This window comes from Salvelinus alpinus, chromosome 5, assembly GCF_045679555.1.
Source record: "Salvelinus alpinus chromosome 5, SLU_Salpinus.1, whole genome shotgun sequence".
Classification (NCBI taxonomy): Eukaryota; Metazoa; Chordata; class Actinopteri; order Salmoniformes; family Salmonidae; genus Salvelinus; species Salvelinus alpinus.
The window spans coordinates 85709967-85724326 of NC_092090.1; the positions used below are offsets into that span (position 1 = coordinate 85709967).

Here is a 14360-nt window from a genome sequence, read left to right on the forward strand (position 1 = left end):
GTATTTGAACCCATGTCGGCCAGTCTGTACCCTTCATTCCCCCGGAGAAGCCTCTCCAGTTGGCGAACACCATCAGAGGCAGCCGCTCGCGGTTGAAGTCACGGATGGCCTGGGCCGTCTTAAAGGCTGAGTCCGGGAACCACACCTGGCCAGCCTGTTGCACCAGCTGAGAGAAACACACAGAGATGGATATTACACTCTGGTGTAGCTGTCATTTGAGTCTGTGTTACCTTGTCAGATCATGTTTTTCTTTTCTAAATGATCGAAGGCATCAATACTTTATTAATGACGGCTTACTAACACGTCACCTTGGCATATGACACAAGCAGGTCCATTACGTAATCATTAAAAGACACAACATACACTGAGTGTACAAAACAGAGGGTTGTGCGGACAGTACATCACTGGGGCCGAGCTCCCTGCCATCCAGGACCTCTATATCAGGCGGTTTGAAAAGAAGGCCTGGAAAATCGTCAGACTCCAACCACCCAAGCCATAGATTTTCTCTGCTGCCGCACGACAAGCGGTACCGGTCTATAAAGTCTGACACCAACAGGCTCTTGAACAGCTTCTATCCCCAAGCAATACGACTGATAAAAATGTATCTTTATTGACCTTTTAATTCAATCTTTGCACTCTCTATGCACACTCACAGGGCCCCCCACCCCACACACGCTCTCTCACACATAATATGCACATACATTTATACTGACTCTAAACACTCGGACACCCACTCACATACAAGCTGCTGCTACACTGTTTATCTTCTATCCTGTTGCCTAGTCCCCTTACCTCTATACATATCTACCTCCATCACTCCAGTATCCCTGCACATGTAAATATGGTATTGGAACTGACTTTTTAAATATTTCCTGTATAGAGTGTGCCTACTTACTTACTTTGTGTATTTCATATTTCCTATTCTTATTTCTCATGTGTTTTTCTAGTAATACATTGTTATTGATTATTCCATTGTTGGGTTTTGAGTTTGCAAGAAAGGAATTTCACTGTACTTGTGCATGTGACATTAAAACTTCAACACCTTCCTAATATTGAGTTGCACCCCCTTTTGCCCTCAGAACAGCCTCAATTCTTCTGGGTATGGTCTACAATGTGTAGAAAGCATTACACAGGGATGCTGACCCATGTTGACTTCAATGCTTCCCACAGTTGTGTCGTGTTGGCAGGGTGTCCTTTGAGTGATGGACCCTTCTTGATACACATTCTTGATACACGTTGGAAACGGTTGAGCATTAAAAACCCAGCAGCAGTTCTAGACACACTCAAACCGGTGAGCCTGGCACCTACGACCACACCCCGTTCAAAGACACTTACATATTTTGTCTTGCCCATTCACCCTCTGAATTTCACACACACAATCCATTTCTCAATTATCCCAAGGCTTAAAAATCCTTCTTTAACCTGTCTTCTCCCCTTCATCTACACACTGATTGAAGTGGATTTAACAAGTGACATCAATAAGGGATCATAGCTTTCACCTGGATACACGTGGTGAGTGTCATGGAAAGAGCAGGTGTTCCTAATGTTCTGTACACTCAGTGTACAATGTGGACACTAAGCCACTCACTCTGGCCTCAGAGTCCAAGTTGGCTGGATCGGCCGGGATAGCCACCTCAACGGTGCGTGTTTCCACTGCGATGACACCAATAGGAATCCCTCCTAACCTGTGGTGTTTTTTGTTACAAGTTAGTTGTTAATTTACGTTCCGAGCACTAACATCTCAGGGGTTCCATATCCTGTAGGTATGATGCTTTACATATATTGTCAACATGTATGGACCTTTATAATGTCATATAATAACACTTCAAATATCTCTCTCTATGTATCAAATGTTTTCTACTGACTCACAATGGCTGGTATTTAGTAAGGATTAAAATGCATTTGAATTTAATCATAATGCATTGTGCGTGCAGACTTTAAGTTTTACCCGTATGTCTTCTATCAGCATTTCTATCACAGAATTCTAGGATTACAAGTTTCTATTGTGCGTATGTGTGTACCTGGCTCTGCCTACCACTACTGTCTGGGCCCAAGATCCCAGTACCTCCATGAAGGAGCCATGGTCACAGAATCCACTCTGCCAGGCTCCTTTCACAGCTAAACACAACACACAAACAGAGTTGATTTAGTCGTCCAATTGCATTTTTTTTATGTGGTTTTGGTTCGATTCAAAATACAGTACACTACACCGTGGAATCAAAACGATAGTGATATATCCACGGGGAAACAGAATCTGGGCAGAGTTAAGAGGGTTATGTATGCTGCAGAGTGTGTCTCACTGGGGTGGGGCCTCCCGGCCAGTAGCCAGCGGGGGTCATAGGGAGCCTTGGTGGGGGTGAACTCAATCTCCCTCTCCACTGGGTCCTTGGGTGGGATCACCGGCACCGGAGAGTGCTTGTTCTGAAACCAGAGTAGAACAATGTTCTGAGATCCTCTATCTGGGGGTTGGTCGGCCGAGTTCGACCTCTTACGGGACATCTTTAGCCTGGTCCCAGATCTGTTTGTGCGGTCTTGCCAACTTGGCGTCTCAGAGTAGAACTGCTGATCTAGGATTAGTTTTGTCTGTTAGATCATAATGAATATGATTATATGAACAGGGGGACCTGATCCTAGATCAGCACTACTACTCGGAGAAGCTTTATGAATATGGGCTCAGATCTGAGACCAGGCTAGGATGTTCTTTCTCTTCTTCGAATGTACCTTAGGCATAAAGGAGAGCCACTGCAGGATGGTGAAAACGCCCTCGAAATCGTCAGGCACTGTGCTGTGTGTCACACCATTGTTGTGCATGATCTGAACGCCTCCCAGCTGGTTGTTGGAGGTGTACACCTCTCGGCCCAGGACCTGCAATGAAAACAGCTCCACTGTCAACGACGCGGAAAATACACCACATATCCAGTGGATTACATTCATCCTGTTCGGATGCTGCGCAACAGGGAAAGGGGGATACCTAGTCAGTTGTTTAACCCAACCCCTCTGAATCAGAGAGGTGCGGGGGGCTTGCAATAATCAACATCAACTTCTTTGCGGCCCAACACGCTAACCACTAGGCTACCTGCCGTCCAAGTGGTTGAAAAGCAGAAGGCATTAATGGTTATTTAAAATATATATATATTTTTTAATAGTTTCACTATTTCTGAAATACAAGACTCCTTAAAGGGTTATTTTAGCTAAAAAAACATATTTTGATATATTCCTCGTCAGTCCACTGCTGATATGGTCTCAAATTACCATTATACCATTGTGTTATCCTAATAGTGGACCTGTGTTCACTTCTTGGAAAAGTCTTACAAGGTGTCAAAAGCATGATGAATCCAAACAGACAGGACAGAGGCATACCTTGTTGAGGGCTCCAGCCCCAGTCAGGATGATGTGGGAGTTCTCCACCTGGATGACCCTCTGCCCCAGACGCACCAGATAGGCCCCGATCCCAATGGCACGGCACGTCACCTGCAGTAACCAGGACATAACATGGCTTTAACATAAGCTATGAGGCATGGTTGGCCTAACCACCTGGGGTATCTAACCCCAGACAAAGAGACGTGTGTGTGTGTGTGTGTGTGTGCGCGGTCTGCATGCGTGTGTCTGTTGTGGTCATGTGACGTCTCCTCCTGACCATGCTGATGGTGATGATCTCATCGTAGGCCTGGGATGTCTCCCCGGCGATGGTGCCTGATCCCCTCAGGTTCTCCACCCCCAGTCCCTCCTCGGTCCCTATGATATCAGTGATAACGTACCTGGAGCCCAGCCAATGGGATGGGAGAATGAGAGAGAGTGAGTCAGCAAATCTCTGGGATAACAAACTGTGTTTGTAAGCTGTGCTATTTGATAAAGGGGTGACTAGCCCCAGGTGAAGGGGGTGTGTCCTACCTGGACTCCCCACCCTCCTCCACATGGTGGCAGTGGACAGCGTTGGTGGAGCTGATGCGGGTGTAGTCCTGGGGCGTCAGGTACAGATACTTGAAACCCTACAGGTGCACAATAAAACAAACAGTCATCAGTCCCAAGGAAGAGGGCTCACACAGTGACAGAGACAGGGCATGACTGTGTAGAGGCTGATAGTGACTACATTATGCCATTACGTCCCACCCACCACTGTTCTGATCACAATTCTGTTTGTCCAACCTAGTAGACCATGCCACCAGCACATGCGGAGGAAAAGAATACTGGTCAGAAAAGGAACATGTTTGATTGCCATGACCTCTGCTGCAGCAAATGATTTACATTTTGAATGAGTATTTCCAGCGAGTGTGTTTTCCCCCCCTTTTCCAGCATGGTATGCCCTTACAAGTTTCAACCCTGCACCCAAAGACCTTTTTAGAATGACTATTGAGTTGAGCGCGTCAATAGTTAAATGGTCTGGCATAGAGTGTACTGGTAAGTAGTGCCCGGTGATAAGCCACCTTGTAAGGGTCCTGGGGGTCGATCCAGGCCACCTGGAACATGTGTCGTATCTCCTCGGCCAGGCCGATGCGCGCCCCGCTGTTGGCTGAGATGTAGATACGTGGAATGCCCTCGTCCCGGGCCAGCTCCGACGCCCGCAGGAACAGCTGGTCCTCCTGGGGCCCGAACGAGCCAATCATATAGGTGATGTCGTTGCAGATGACGATGATGTCGCGGCCCTCGGGATACTCAGGCGTCTTCATCCGCATCCGGAAGGCTACCATTCCCACCTGGGAGGGAGAGAGAGTGAAGAAGGGTATATGATTTTGCCATGTGGTTTTGGGACAACATAGGGGATTTAAAAGAAATAGGGTCCTGCTTATCTCTGTTTCAGTTCCTTCCAATCCACGTGAGCATGCCATGTGTTCTACCTGGTTGTCTCCAGGCAGGCGGTTCATTTGCACCAGTCGGTCCTGCGGGTCCAGCACCAGCTCAGTGCACATCAGCACGTCTTTAGGGTAACTGTCGCCCGGACCCCACAGCTTATAGAGGGCCTATGAGACACATGGGTTAAAAATAAATACAGTCCGCACAGTTTAAACAGAGGAAGGATCAAGAGTAAAACATTTTTTTACAGTGAGCGGTAGAGAGAGAGAGAGAGAGAGAGAGAGAGAGAGAGAGAGAGAGAGAGAGAGAGAGAGAGAGAGAGACCCCACCTGTCGGAACATCTCAGGGAAGTCGTAGACGTAGGTGGTGCCCAGGGTCTGAGCCTGGAAGCGCTTGTACTGCAACAGGTCCTTGGTGACATAGGGATGGTTGATGAGCATGCCGTGCAGAGGACCCTGCTTGTCTTCGTATGACTGGAACATGATCTAGAGATCAGAATGGAGACGGAGGTCAGCAGCAGCTCATAGCTTTGAATTGATAGAGAAACTTAAATAGAAAGTTCTTATCAACGATTTGTGAAGCATCTAGTCTTCATGAATGCCCTATGAAACCTTTATTAATTGTAGAATCTTTACTCCTGCACTGCTTATTCAACACCATTTCTCTGGCTGTGCAGTGTGTACCAATCTGTGCACACTGAATGTGAGTGGCAATTTCCTGTGGCATCGATAAGCAAGTGAGCTGATCCTGTTTATAGTGCTCTTCCGGATCTACCTACCTGTCCTGTAGAGGGGTCTGTGACTTCCTTATATAGGCTGATGTCCAGGTTGTAGCCCGACTCGTTGGTGAGGAACAGGTGGATGGGGATGGCGGTCCCGGTGGGCGCCAGCCGAATGTTGATCTTCAACTCGGCCTGGAGCACCCGGAGCTTCCACAGCCTACTACCGTAACGCATCACCATGGAGTGCACTGACTCCTCAATCTAAAAGGGGGAAGGGGGTGAGAGAGGACACAGAGAGGCAACACATACAGTATAGTTCATATACACATGTCAAATCAAATCAAGCTTTATTTATATAGCACATTTCAAACATGAATTCAACGCAATATGCTTCACAGGAAAAAAACAATACAGAAAAACTGAAATATTTACTACACAACAAACATAAGAGGATAAAAACAAAAGAATAACAATAAAAACTGAAAGACTAAAAAAGCACTATGAGAAAAAACAAAGCTAAAAATGTGTTTCAAGATCTCTTTTAAATATTTCCACAGTTTTGGCTCCCATCAGGTTCTCTGGCAGGCTATTCCAGAGGCTGGGGGCATAATGACTAAAGGCTGCCTCTCCATGCCTCTTGGTCCTAGGCTTTGGGGTAGTTAAAAGGCCAGTGCCAGAGGACCTGAGGGACCTACTGGGTACATAACTTAAAAGCATGTCTAATATGTATTGGGGTGCACAATCGTGGATTGATTTAAAAACCAATAAAATAATCTTAAAATGTATTCTAAAACTCATAGGCAGCCAGTGCAGAGGCATTAAAAGCGGTGTAATGTGTGCTCTGTCTGCTGCAGCAGTCTGTATGTTTTGCAGTTGAACAACGGCTTTGAGTAGACCAGACAGGAGAGCATTACAGTAGTAAAAGCATGGATGAGTCTCTCTGTATCAGCCTGAGATAGAAACGGCCGCACCTTGGCAATGTTCCTCAGGTGGTAAAAAGCAATTTGTCACATTCCTAATGTGTGATTCGAAAGTGAGTTCAGAATCTATAACGACACCTAGGTTTTTGGACCTGGTGTTTGATCTTTATTGCCTGTGAATTAAAACATGTGGCCAGATTCCCCCTCTGTGCTTTGGCTCCAATAATAAGTACATCAGTCTTGTCTTGATTTAGCTGGAGGAAGTTGTGAGCCATCCAAGTATTTAAATCCTTAATACAGTCTAATAATTTAACTGTGGAGCTAAAATCCTCTGGTGGCACAGAAATGTAAGGTTGTGTATCGTCTGCGTAGCAGTTAAAATCAATCCCGTGCTTTCTGATTACGCTGCCAAGGGGTAACATATATAAACTGAACAGTATGCAAAAATCGACCTTGTGGAACGCCAAAAGGGTGAAAAAAAACAACCTTGACCTAAATACACTACATGATCAGAAGTATGTGGACAGCTGCTCGTCAAACATCTCAATCTAAAATCATGGGCATTAATATGGAGTTGGTCCCCCCTTTGCTGCTATAACAGCCTCCACTCTTCAGGGAAGGCTTTCCACTAGATGTTAGAACATTGCTGCAGTGAATTGCTTCCATTCAGCCACAAGAGCATTAGTGAGGTTGGGCACTGATGTTGGGTGATTAGGCCTGGCTCGCAGTCGGCGTTCCAATTCATCCCAAAGGTCTACAATGGGGTTGAGATCAGGGCTCTGTGCAGGCCAGTCAAGTTCATCCACACTGATCTCAACAAACCATTTCTGTATGGACCTCGCTTTGTGCACGGGGGCATTGTCATGCTGAAACAGGAAAGGGTCTTCCCCAAACTGTTGCCACAAAGTTGGAAGCAGAGAATCGTCTAGGAAGTCATTGTATGCTGTAGCGTTAAGGTTTCCCTTCACTGGAACTAAGGGGCCTAGCCTGAACCATGAAAAACAGCCCCAGACCATTCATTATTCTTCCTTCACCAAACTTTACAGTTGGCACTATGCATTGGGGTAGGTAGAGTTCTCCTGGCATTGGCCAAACCCAGATTCGTCCGTCGAACTGCCAGATGGTGAAGCGTGATACATCACTCCAGAGAACGCATTTCCACTGCTCCAGAGTCCAATGGCGGTGAGCTTTACACTACTCCAGCCGATGCTTGGCATTGCACATGGTGATCTTAGGCTTGTGTGCGGCTGCTCAGCCATGGAAACCCATTTCATGAAGCTCCCAACAAACAGTTCTAGTGCTGAAATTGCTTCCAGAGGCAGTTTGGAACTCGGTAGTGAGTGTTGCAACGAGGACAGACGATTTTTACAGCACTCGGTGGTCCCGTTCTGTGAGCTTGTGTGGCCTACCACTTCGCAACTGAGCCATTGTTGCTCCTAGATGTTTCCACTTCACAATAACAGCACTTACAGTTGACCGGGGCAGCTCTAGCAGGGCAGAAATTTGACAAACTAACTTGTTGGAAAGGTGGCAGCCTATGACGGTGCCACGTTGAAAGTCACTGAGCTCTTCGGTAAGACCATTCAACTACCAATGTTTATCTATGGAGATTGCATGGCTTTGTGCTCGATGTTATACACATGTCAACAACGGGTATGCCTGAAATAGCTGATTTCCACTAATTTGAAGGGGTGTCCCACATACTTTTGTATATATGGTGTAGGTCCTAAACTAATTTAGAACTAACCAGAGAGGCCAACCCACCTCTCAATTCTGTCCAGAAGGATATCATGGTGAACATTGTCAAATGCAGCACTTAAATCCAAGAATACAAGGACAGAGAGCTGTTTGGCATCTGTGTTGGCTCTAAGATCATTTACCACTTTAACTAAGGCCACCATCATGTAAGATTATTTGCTTCTTAATTCATGAAACCACACAATCCTTAGTTGTATGTTTTTGCTCATGGGCCTGGAGAAGTGTGTTATTTTCTGTCCAATGAGGTCATTTCTGGGCAATATTTGTGTTCACTTAAGTGACCTGTTTTGGCCCTGGAGCACCCCCAGGGGTAAAAGTTTCACATAGCCCCTTTAAAAATTGAATATTACGAAAAGTATTGTCGCTAAGCACATCATGGAGGAACCGGCAGCGCAGATAGGAGGCACACTGACCTTGGAGGGGTCCATGATGACGGTGGGGACAAAGTTGAGGAAGATGTGGTTGCAGTCAGTGCGCACATTATTGTTGCTGAAGGCTACCTCCAGCTCATCCATGGCCTCCAGGAGAAGACGCTCACCCTCATTCTGCAGGTACTCAAAGGATGCTTCCTGGAGGAGAGAGAGAGAGAGAGGTGCAAGAGCTATGAAATAAAATTATTATTCTTAGCAAGACAAACTATTTATCTCAAATATAAGGGAACAAAAACAATACATGTATTTTTAAAGGGATTTGTATTTTATTTAACCTTCATTTAACTAGGCAAGTCAGTTAAGAACAAATTCTTATTTACAATCCTACTGGCCACAGAGATAAAAATGGTATCCATGAGTTCATCTGACTCTGGGGAAGTAGATAAAGGGCCTCATTCCCAGAATCCCGAAGTATCCCTTTAACTTTGTGTGGCGTTGACTCCACCCCCCTGTACCTTTGTGATGAGGTCAGAATGGCGGATGATGGCACGGATGAAGAAGCGGTAGTCGGTGACCTCGGCACCCTCCTGCACACGGGCAGCGCCCAGGTACAGGTGCATCTTGTGGTTGGCGCAGGGCACGGCTGTCAGGTCAAAGTTACGCATGCGGTTCAGCTCCAGCTGGAAGGCCAGAGCAGGCTCTAGGTTCCTGTAGATACGGTCCTCCTGGAACTGGGAGAGAGTGAGGAGGGGGGGGGGGGGTTGAGGGAGAGATAGTTTACTAGTTTTTTTTAAGGTTGTTCATGTATAACAAATGTCCAGTTATTGTGAGAACTATTTTGTGTAAATATGTTTTTTTTTTACCCCGTCTCTGGCTCTGAAAGTGAAGAACTTGGGAAATTCCCTCTGGTAAAAATCAGAGAGAAAAATGTGATCAATCTTGGTCGTATTCATTAGGGCACCAAACAAAAGAAAAGGGTCAGAAACAAGGAGAGAATATTATTGTCGAATAAGAAAGGATTGTTCTAATTTTTCATTACATCTTTTATCAGCCATAGTTTAATATAAGTTAATGTTAAGTTAATTGTACATTAATCATAAGTTATTGAACAATTTTTGTAACCTTAATTTTAGCAGGCATTTTAGCATTGATACCAACAGGCACACAATTTACAAAATGCAGTTGGGGAAATCTGTAGATTGTAAGGAACTAAAAGCTGATTTATTCTGAGGAGACCGAAGAGATTACCAGAGTTAGCCATACCTGAGACCGGGTATGGTAACTCGTACGTCTGAAGGTTATTAATGATGTTAGGTACGGCGGGAGTTTTTGTAAAATAGCTTTATAAATAAAAAGAGAGCAATGACTCAACCTATGTGACTTTCCAACAGTAAAGAATGCAGTGAACAGAACATGTCGCCTTGTAATGAAACGAAGAGCGCTATGTTTAACTGCATCTAATGGCTTTAAAACCTTTTACAGCAGTTGGCTAAATCACACAGAGTGTCTCTTGGTAGTCTTAAACAAATCTACTTTGAAACAAAAGTATACACTTCACACACATGGTTATGGTCTTAAAAAAAAGAAGACACCTGTACCTTGTCAGATATAGAGTTGAAATGTATTCAATTTTGAGTTTGCATCCCAATTTAGACTTTTTTGCAATTTTATAACTAACTTCATGCAATTCTACACATTTTGCCATAGGGTGGAGTCAAATGTTTGCAGTTTTTAATATGATAACGGATGATCAATGGGCTCCAACCCGGTCGGTAATTTGACCAGGCTTACTACAAGTTTAGATAGCTAGCCTATGGCTCTTTTTTCCATTAAAATGCATTGGTATTCATAGTAACGGCTCTGTTTGAGATGCTCAATGAGGAGACATGAGAGCGCTATTAGCTGACATTACATAGCTACTTTTCATCACTCTAAACTCCGACAATCAGCTTGTGATTGGTAGCAGATATTTTTGTTACGATTTCAGACTTGAATAGCAGGGAAGTAGACCAAGATGTCATACCCTCTAACCTTTTGTCTAACTTGTTGGGAAAGTGGTCAAAATGTCAGTTGTTTATAAAAAGTTTGAGAAAATGTTGTTGATGCGGTTACTTAAACACCTGTAACGTTTGATCAGTACCAGATAATTCTGTTCTGATTTCAGATTTGAATAGCAGGGAAGTAGACCAAGATGTCATACCCTCTAACCTTTCGTCTAACTTGTTGGGGAAGTGGTCAAAATGTCAGTTGTTTATAAAAAGTTTGAGAAAATGTTGTTGATGCGGTTACTTAAACACCTGTAACGTTTGATCAGTACCAGATAATTCTGTTCTGATTTCAGATTTGAATAGCAGGGAAGTTGACCAAGATGTCATACCCTCTAACCTTTCGTCTAACTTGTTGGGGAAGTGGTCAAAGGAGCTGATTTGTGTCAAAAGTTGCATTCACAGTGAATGGAATGTTGGAAGTCACGATGTCACAATGGAAGCTTTAGAATGTTGAAGAAATAGAGTGAAAGTGGATGAAGTTCAATAAGTTTTATAAGTATGATTAGTATAGGAAATTGTATAAAATCACGCTATTCAAGACCAGTCTGCTTGTTTTAAAGTTTGAATTGCGTTTCTAGCTTAAATGGTGTAAGAGGAGCAGCATCGTAAAGAATAACTAGAAGTCAGAAATGAGTGGTACAATATTTAAAGTGTGGCTGCTTTTGCAAGCCACACTTATTAATAGTAAGAGTTGACGGAGTACTACTCACCATTTTATTCAACATCAACAAAGGGAATTTCAAATGTAGCCTCGTATGACCATTCTGATCTCCAAGCTTACATTCTGTTTCGCTACATGGATCCCGTGCAACAGAATGGAGGCTTGGGAGATCAGGATGATCGTACGAGGCTATTTCAAATGGTCTTGTAGAAACATCTTACCCTCTGTGCAACTAAAAACGTGATCCTTCGGATGCCGTGCTCAAAGAGTAAAACTTTCTGGAATAAGAAATGATCATATCAAGTATAATCCTAGTGCAGAAATCATAGGACACTGGGATAATAATGAAGGGGTGAACCCCTTTAAGATTCCCCCCTATGAGAGAAATCCATAATGTTACTGAGAGAGTTTGGGAGGGATGAACAGTGCTGCTGACCTTAGACTGGGCGAAGGCAGCGAAGGCTGTGACCAAGGCATCATCATTCTCTGTGTCCGCCGACTTGATGGACACATTGATGATATGGATGGGGTTCTCCCTCATGTTCTGCAGGTGCGCAGGGGAAATCAATCACAGCTTAGTGAGAAATCTCAGCCTTCCCCCTTATATACCAAATGATCCTCTTAAAGATACTCTATGAGATGTACAGTTAATTAACATAGATGATAACAAAATAATAGAAATGTCTTATATTATAAACATACAAATCATTAGTATTAGGCAAACAGTATATATTTTCTGTCTAATATTTTGGTCCATTTAGGGGATCACTTGGGGGCGGCTCGCAAACACCACCAGAGTCAAAAGGTCTGTAAAGCCTGTGTAACACGATCCCATCACATGGTCACCTTGCAGTTGTCCTCCTCGTAGAGGCTGGGGCAAGCCTCGGAGAACAGCGGGCTCTCCAGGAGCGGGTCAGCAAAGCTGGAGATGACCTCGTCAAAGTTCCTGCACACACAGCCAGCGGATGGACACACTGGTCAGGTCAGGACAAGGCGTATTATTACCCTATATTACCCAGCCTACATATTTCTACCATGCAAACCTGACACCCAAGAGTTGTTCTCTGTGTTATTTCACCTTTTGAAGTCTTCAAAACATTGGAAGGCCACCATGGCCCCCATGCGCTGACAGGGGGGAGAGAGTGCCCCTTCTAGGAAGAGCTCGCTACCCTGCCGCCTCATCTCAAGCTGCCCTGTGCTGTTCACCGGCATCGCCACCCTGAGGGGAGGGAGGATACACTGGTGACTCCTGGGTAGGTTTTGGGTGGGCACAGAGAGCAATGTTCAGTTAAGGTTGGGGGTTGCTTTTCTTCAGCGCTAGGCATGGTGAACAACCATCGACACAAATGAGTGTAGGCACTGGTGATCAACTGACAGCAAGTTTACATTATGATGCCAACAGCATACTGTACATGTTGTCTTTCCACAAAGCATAACAGACAGCAATATCTTTGTTCACTAGACACTTTTTTTCTTTGATAATACGTTTCATAATATGAACTGATTGACTGATTGTGTTTGATTGAAAGTGGTGGGGCAGATTACCACAGTGGCCTATGAGGGTCAAATCAGCCTCTGGTAGAATATAGAATCCCCTTTTTGTCACAAAGGAATCACACAAGGTTTTAAAAGGCACAATGCATACTGTAGGTCAGACAAATTAAATGTGCCTCCCAAAAGCTAATTATCTATATGAAAGTTAAGACAAACAATACACAACATTAGAAATTCCTTTGGCAGAGGTTTACAGTTTCAAAAAGCGAGGGGGAAAAGCCATGCATTGCTAGGAGACATACACAGACAGAGCCAGGAGGAGCTGTAATCTACCTGTTCAGAGTAGGGCTGCTCCCTCTGAAATCAGACAATTGGCAGGTGAATGTTAGCAGTGGATGATCCACCTGAAAGCTCTTCCTTTACCTCTTGCATTCTTATTAGTTTCAAAGCACTTTATGACATACTCTAGCTTTGCACACATTAATAATCACCATGAAAAATCATTTTAAAGTTAAAAAGTTAAAAGCAGCTTATGGGTAATTGTATTTCTGTACTGTGTGTGATTGAGATCCATTGTGATCTTTCAGGTTGCATTCATGAAACCTGACTTATAACAAAATAAGAGAGCAGAGGGAACAGTTAAGCCTCTGCAATCAGGCCCGACTTTCAGTGAAATAGAATTTGCGCCACTTTGAAAATATTTTTTCCAAAAACAGTCTGTAAGAAAAAAAAAACGTTTTAAACAATAAATGACTGAAGTCCTTTTCCTGGTTTGTGGAATCGGAGCGTTGCCATCTTGAAAGCAATCTGATAGAACAGCAATTAATCCCAATAGTTTACCTCGGTCTGACTATTTGGCCCAAAGTGGCGGTGGGAAAACAACGATATTGAGGGTTTGTTCCAAAGGGCATACCACCCTGCATCCCACTGCTGGTTTGGATGGGAGACCAGATGCTGCTGGAAGTGGTGTTGGAGGGCCAGTAGGAAGCACCCTTTCCTCTGGTCTAAAAAAGGGGGGACATTGCCCTGTGTAGGGTGCCATCTTTCGGATGGGATGTAAAATGGGTGTCCTGACTCTCTGTGGTCACTAAAGAGTCCATGGCACTTATTGTAAGAGTAGGGGTGTTAACCCCGGTGTCCTGGCTAAATTCCGAATATGGCCCTCATACCATCACGGTCACCTAATCATCCCCAGCTTACAATTGGCTCATTCAACCCCCCTCCTCTCCCCTGTAACTATTCCCCAGGTCGTTGCTGTAAATGAGAATGTGTTCTCAGCCAACTTACCTAGTAAAATAAGGGTAAAAAAAAAATGTTGGGGGGGTTGAGGAAGGACAGAGAGGGTGTATTGCTGTGCCCAAATGGAAGCAGCATACAGACTGTACCATGACCAGGGGTTACAGGCTTTATTAGGGCTCTCAGTATAGGGACTGAACATCGATTGGCTCATTCGTTAACAAAGATACACCACCCCCCCCCAAAAAAAATTACCAGATACAATAGATTTCCATTCACATTGCTTAACATAATTAAAGCCTTACGTGGTGAATAGTGAATTAACTACAAACAACTTTTCTTTTGACACAGTTATCATAA

At 44.3% G+C, this 14360-nt stretch overlaps 1 protein-coding gene across 4 annotated transcripts in view; it reads right to left on the minus strand.

Annotated features, from left to right (window-relative positions):
- Window positions 1-14360, minus strand: part of acacb (acetyl-CoA carboxylase beta) — a 66173-nt gene that overhangs the window by 4498 nt on the left and 47315 nt on the right. For 2 of the 4 annotated variants that reach the window (XM_071403957.1, XM_071403960.1), the window contains 20 exons: window positions 13098-13121; window positions 12349-12489; window positions 12117-12216; window positions 11707-11814; window positions 11492-11548; window positions 9425-9466; window positions 9077-9292; window positions 8604-8759; window positions 5570-5773; window positions 5121-5276; window positions 4836-4958; window positions 4425-4694; window positions 3892-3989; window positions 3638-3758; window positions 3361-3471; window positions 2722-2865; window positions 2301-2421; window positions 2022-2118; window positions 1589-1685; window positions 31-166 (listed from right to left, as the gene is read on the minus strand). In XM_071403957.1, coding sequence (XP_071260058.1) covers window positions 31-166; window positions 1589-1685; window positions 2022-2118; window positions 2301-2421; window positions 2722-2865; window positions 3361-3471; window positions 3638-3758; window positions 3892-3989; window positions 4425-4694; window positions 4836-4958; window positions 5121-5276; window positions 5570-5773; window positions 8604-8759; window positions 9077-9292; window positions 9425-9466; window positions 11492-11548; window positions 11707-11814; window positions 12117-12216; window positions 12349-12489; window positions 13098-13121 — 2522 coding nt within the window. The remainder of the gene's footprint in view (window positions 1-30; window positions 167-1588; window positions 1686-2021; window positions 2119-2300; window positions 2422-2721; window positions 2866-3360; window positions 3472-3637; window positions 3759-3891; window positions 3990-4424; window positions 4695-4835; window positions 4959-5120; window positions 5277-5569; window positions 5774-8603; window positions 8760-9076; window positions 9293-9424; window positions 9467-11491; window positions 11549-11706; window positions 11815-12116; window positions 12217-12348; window positions 12490-13097; window positions 13122-14360) is intronic. The other 2 variants (XM_071403958.1, XR_011675212.1) reach the window with 2 other exon arrangements.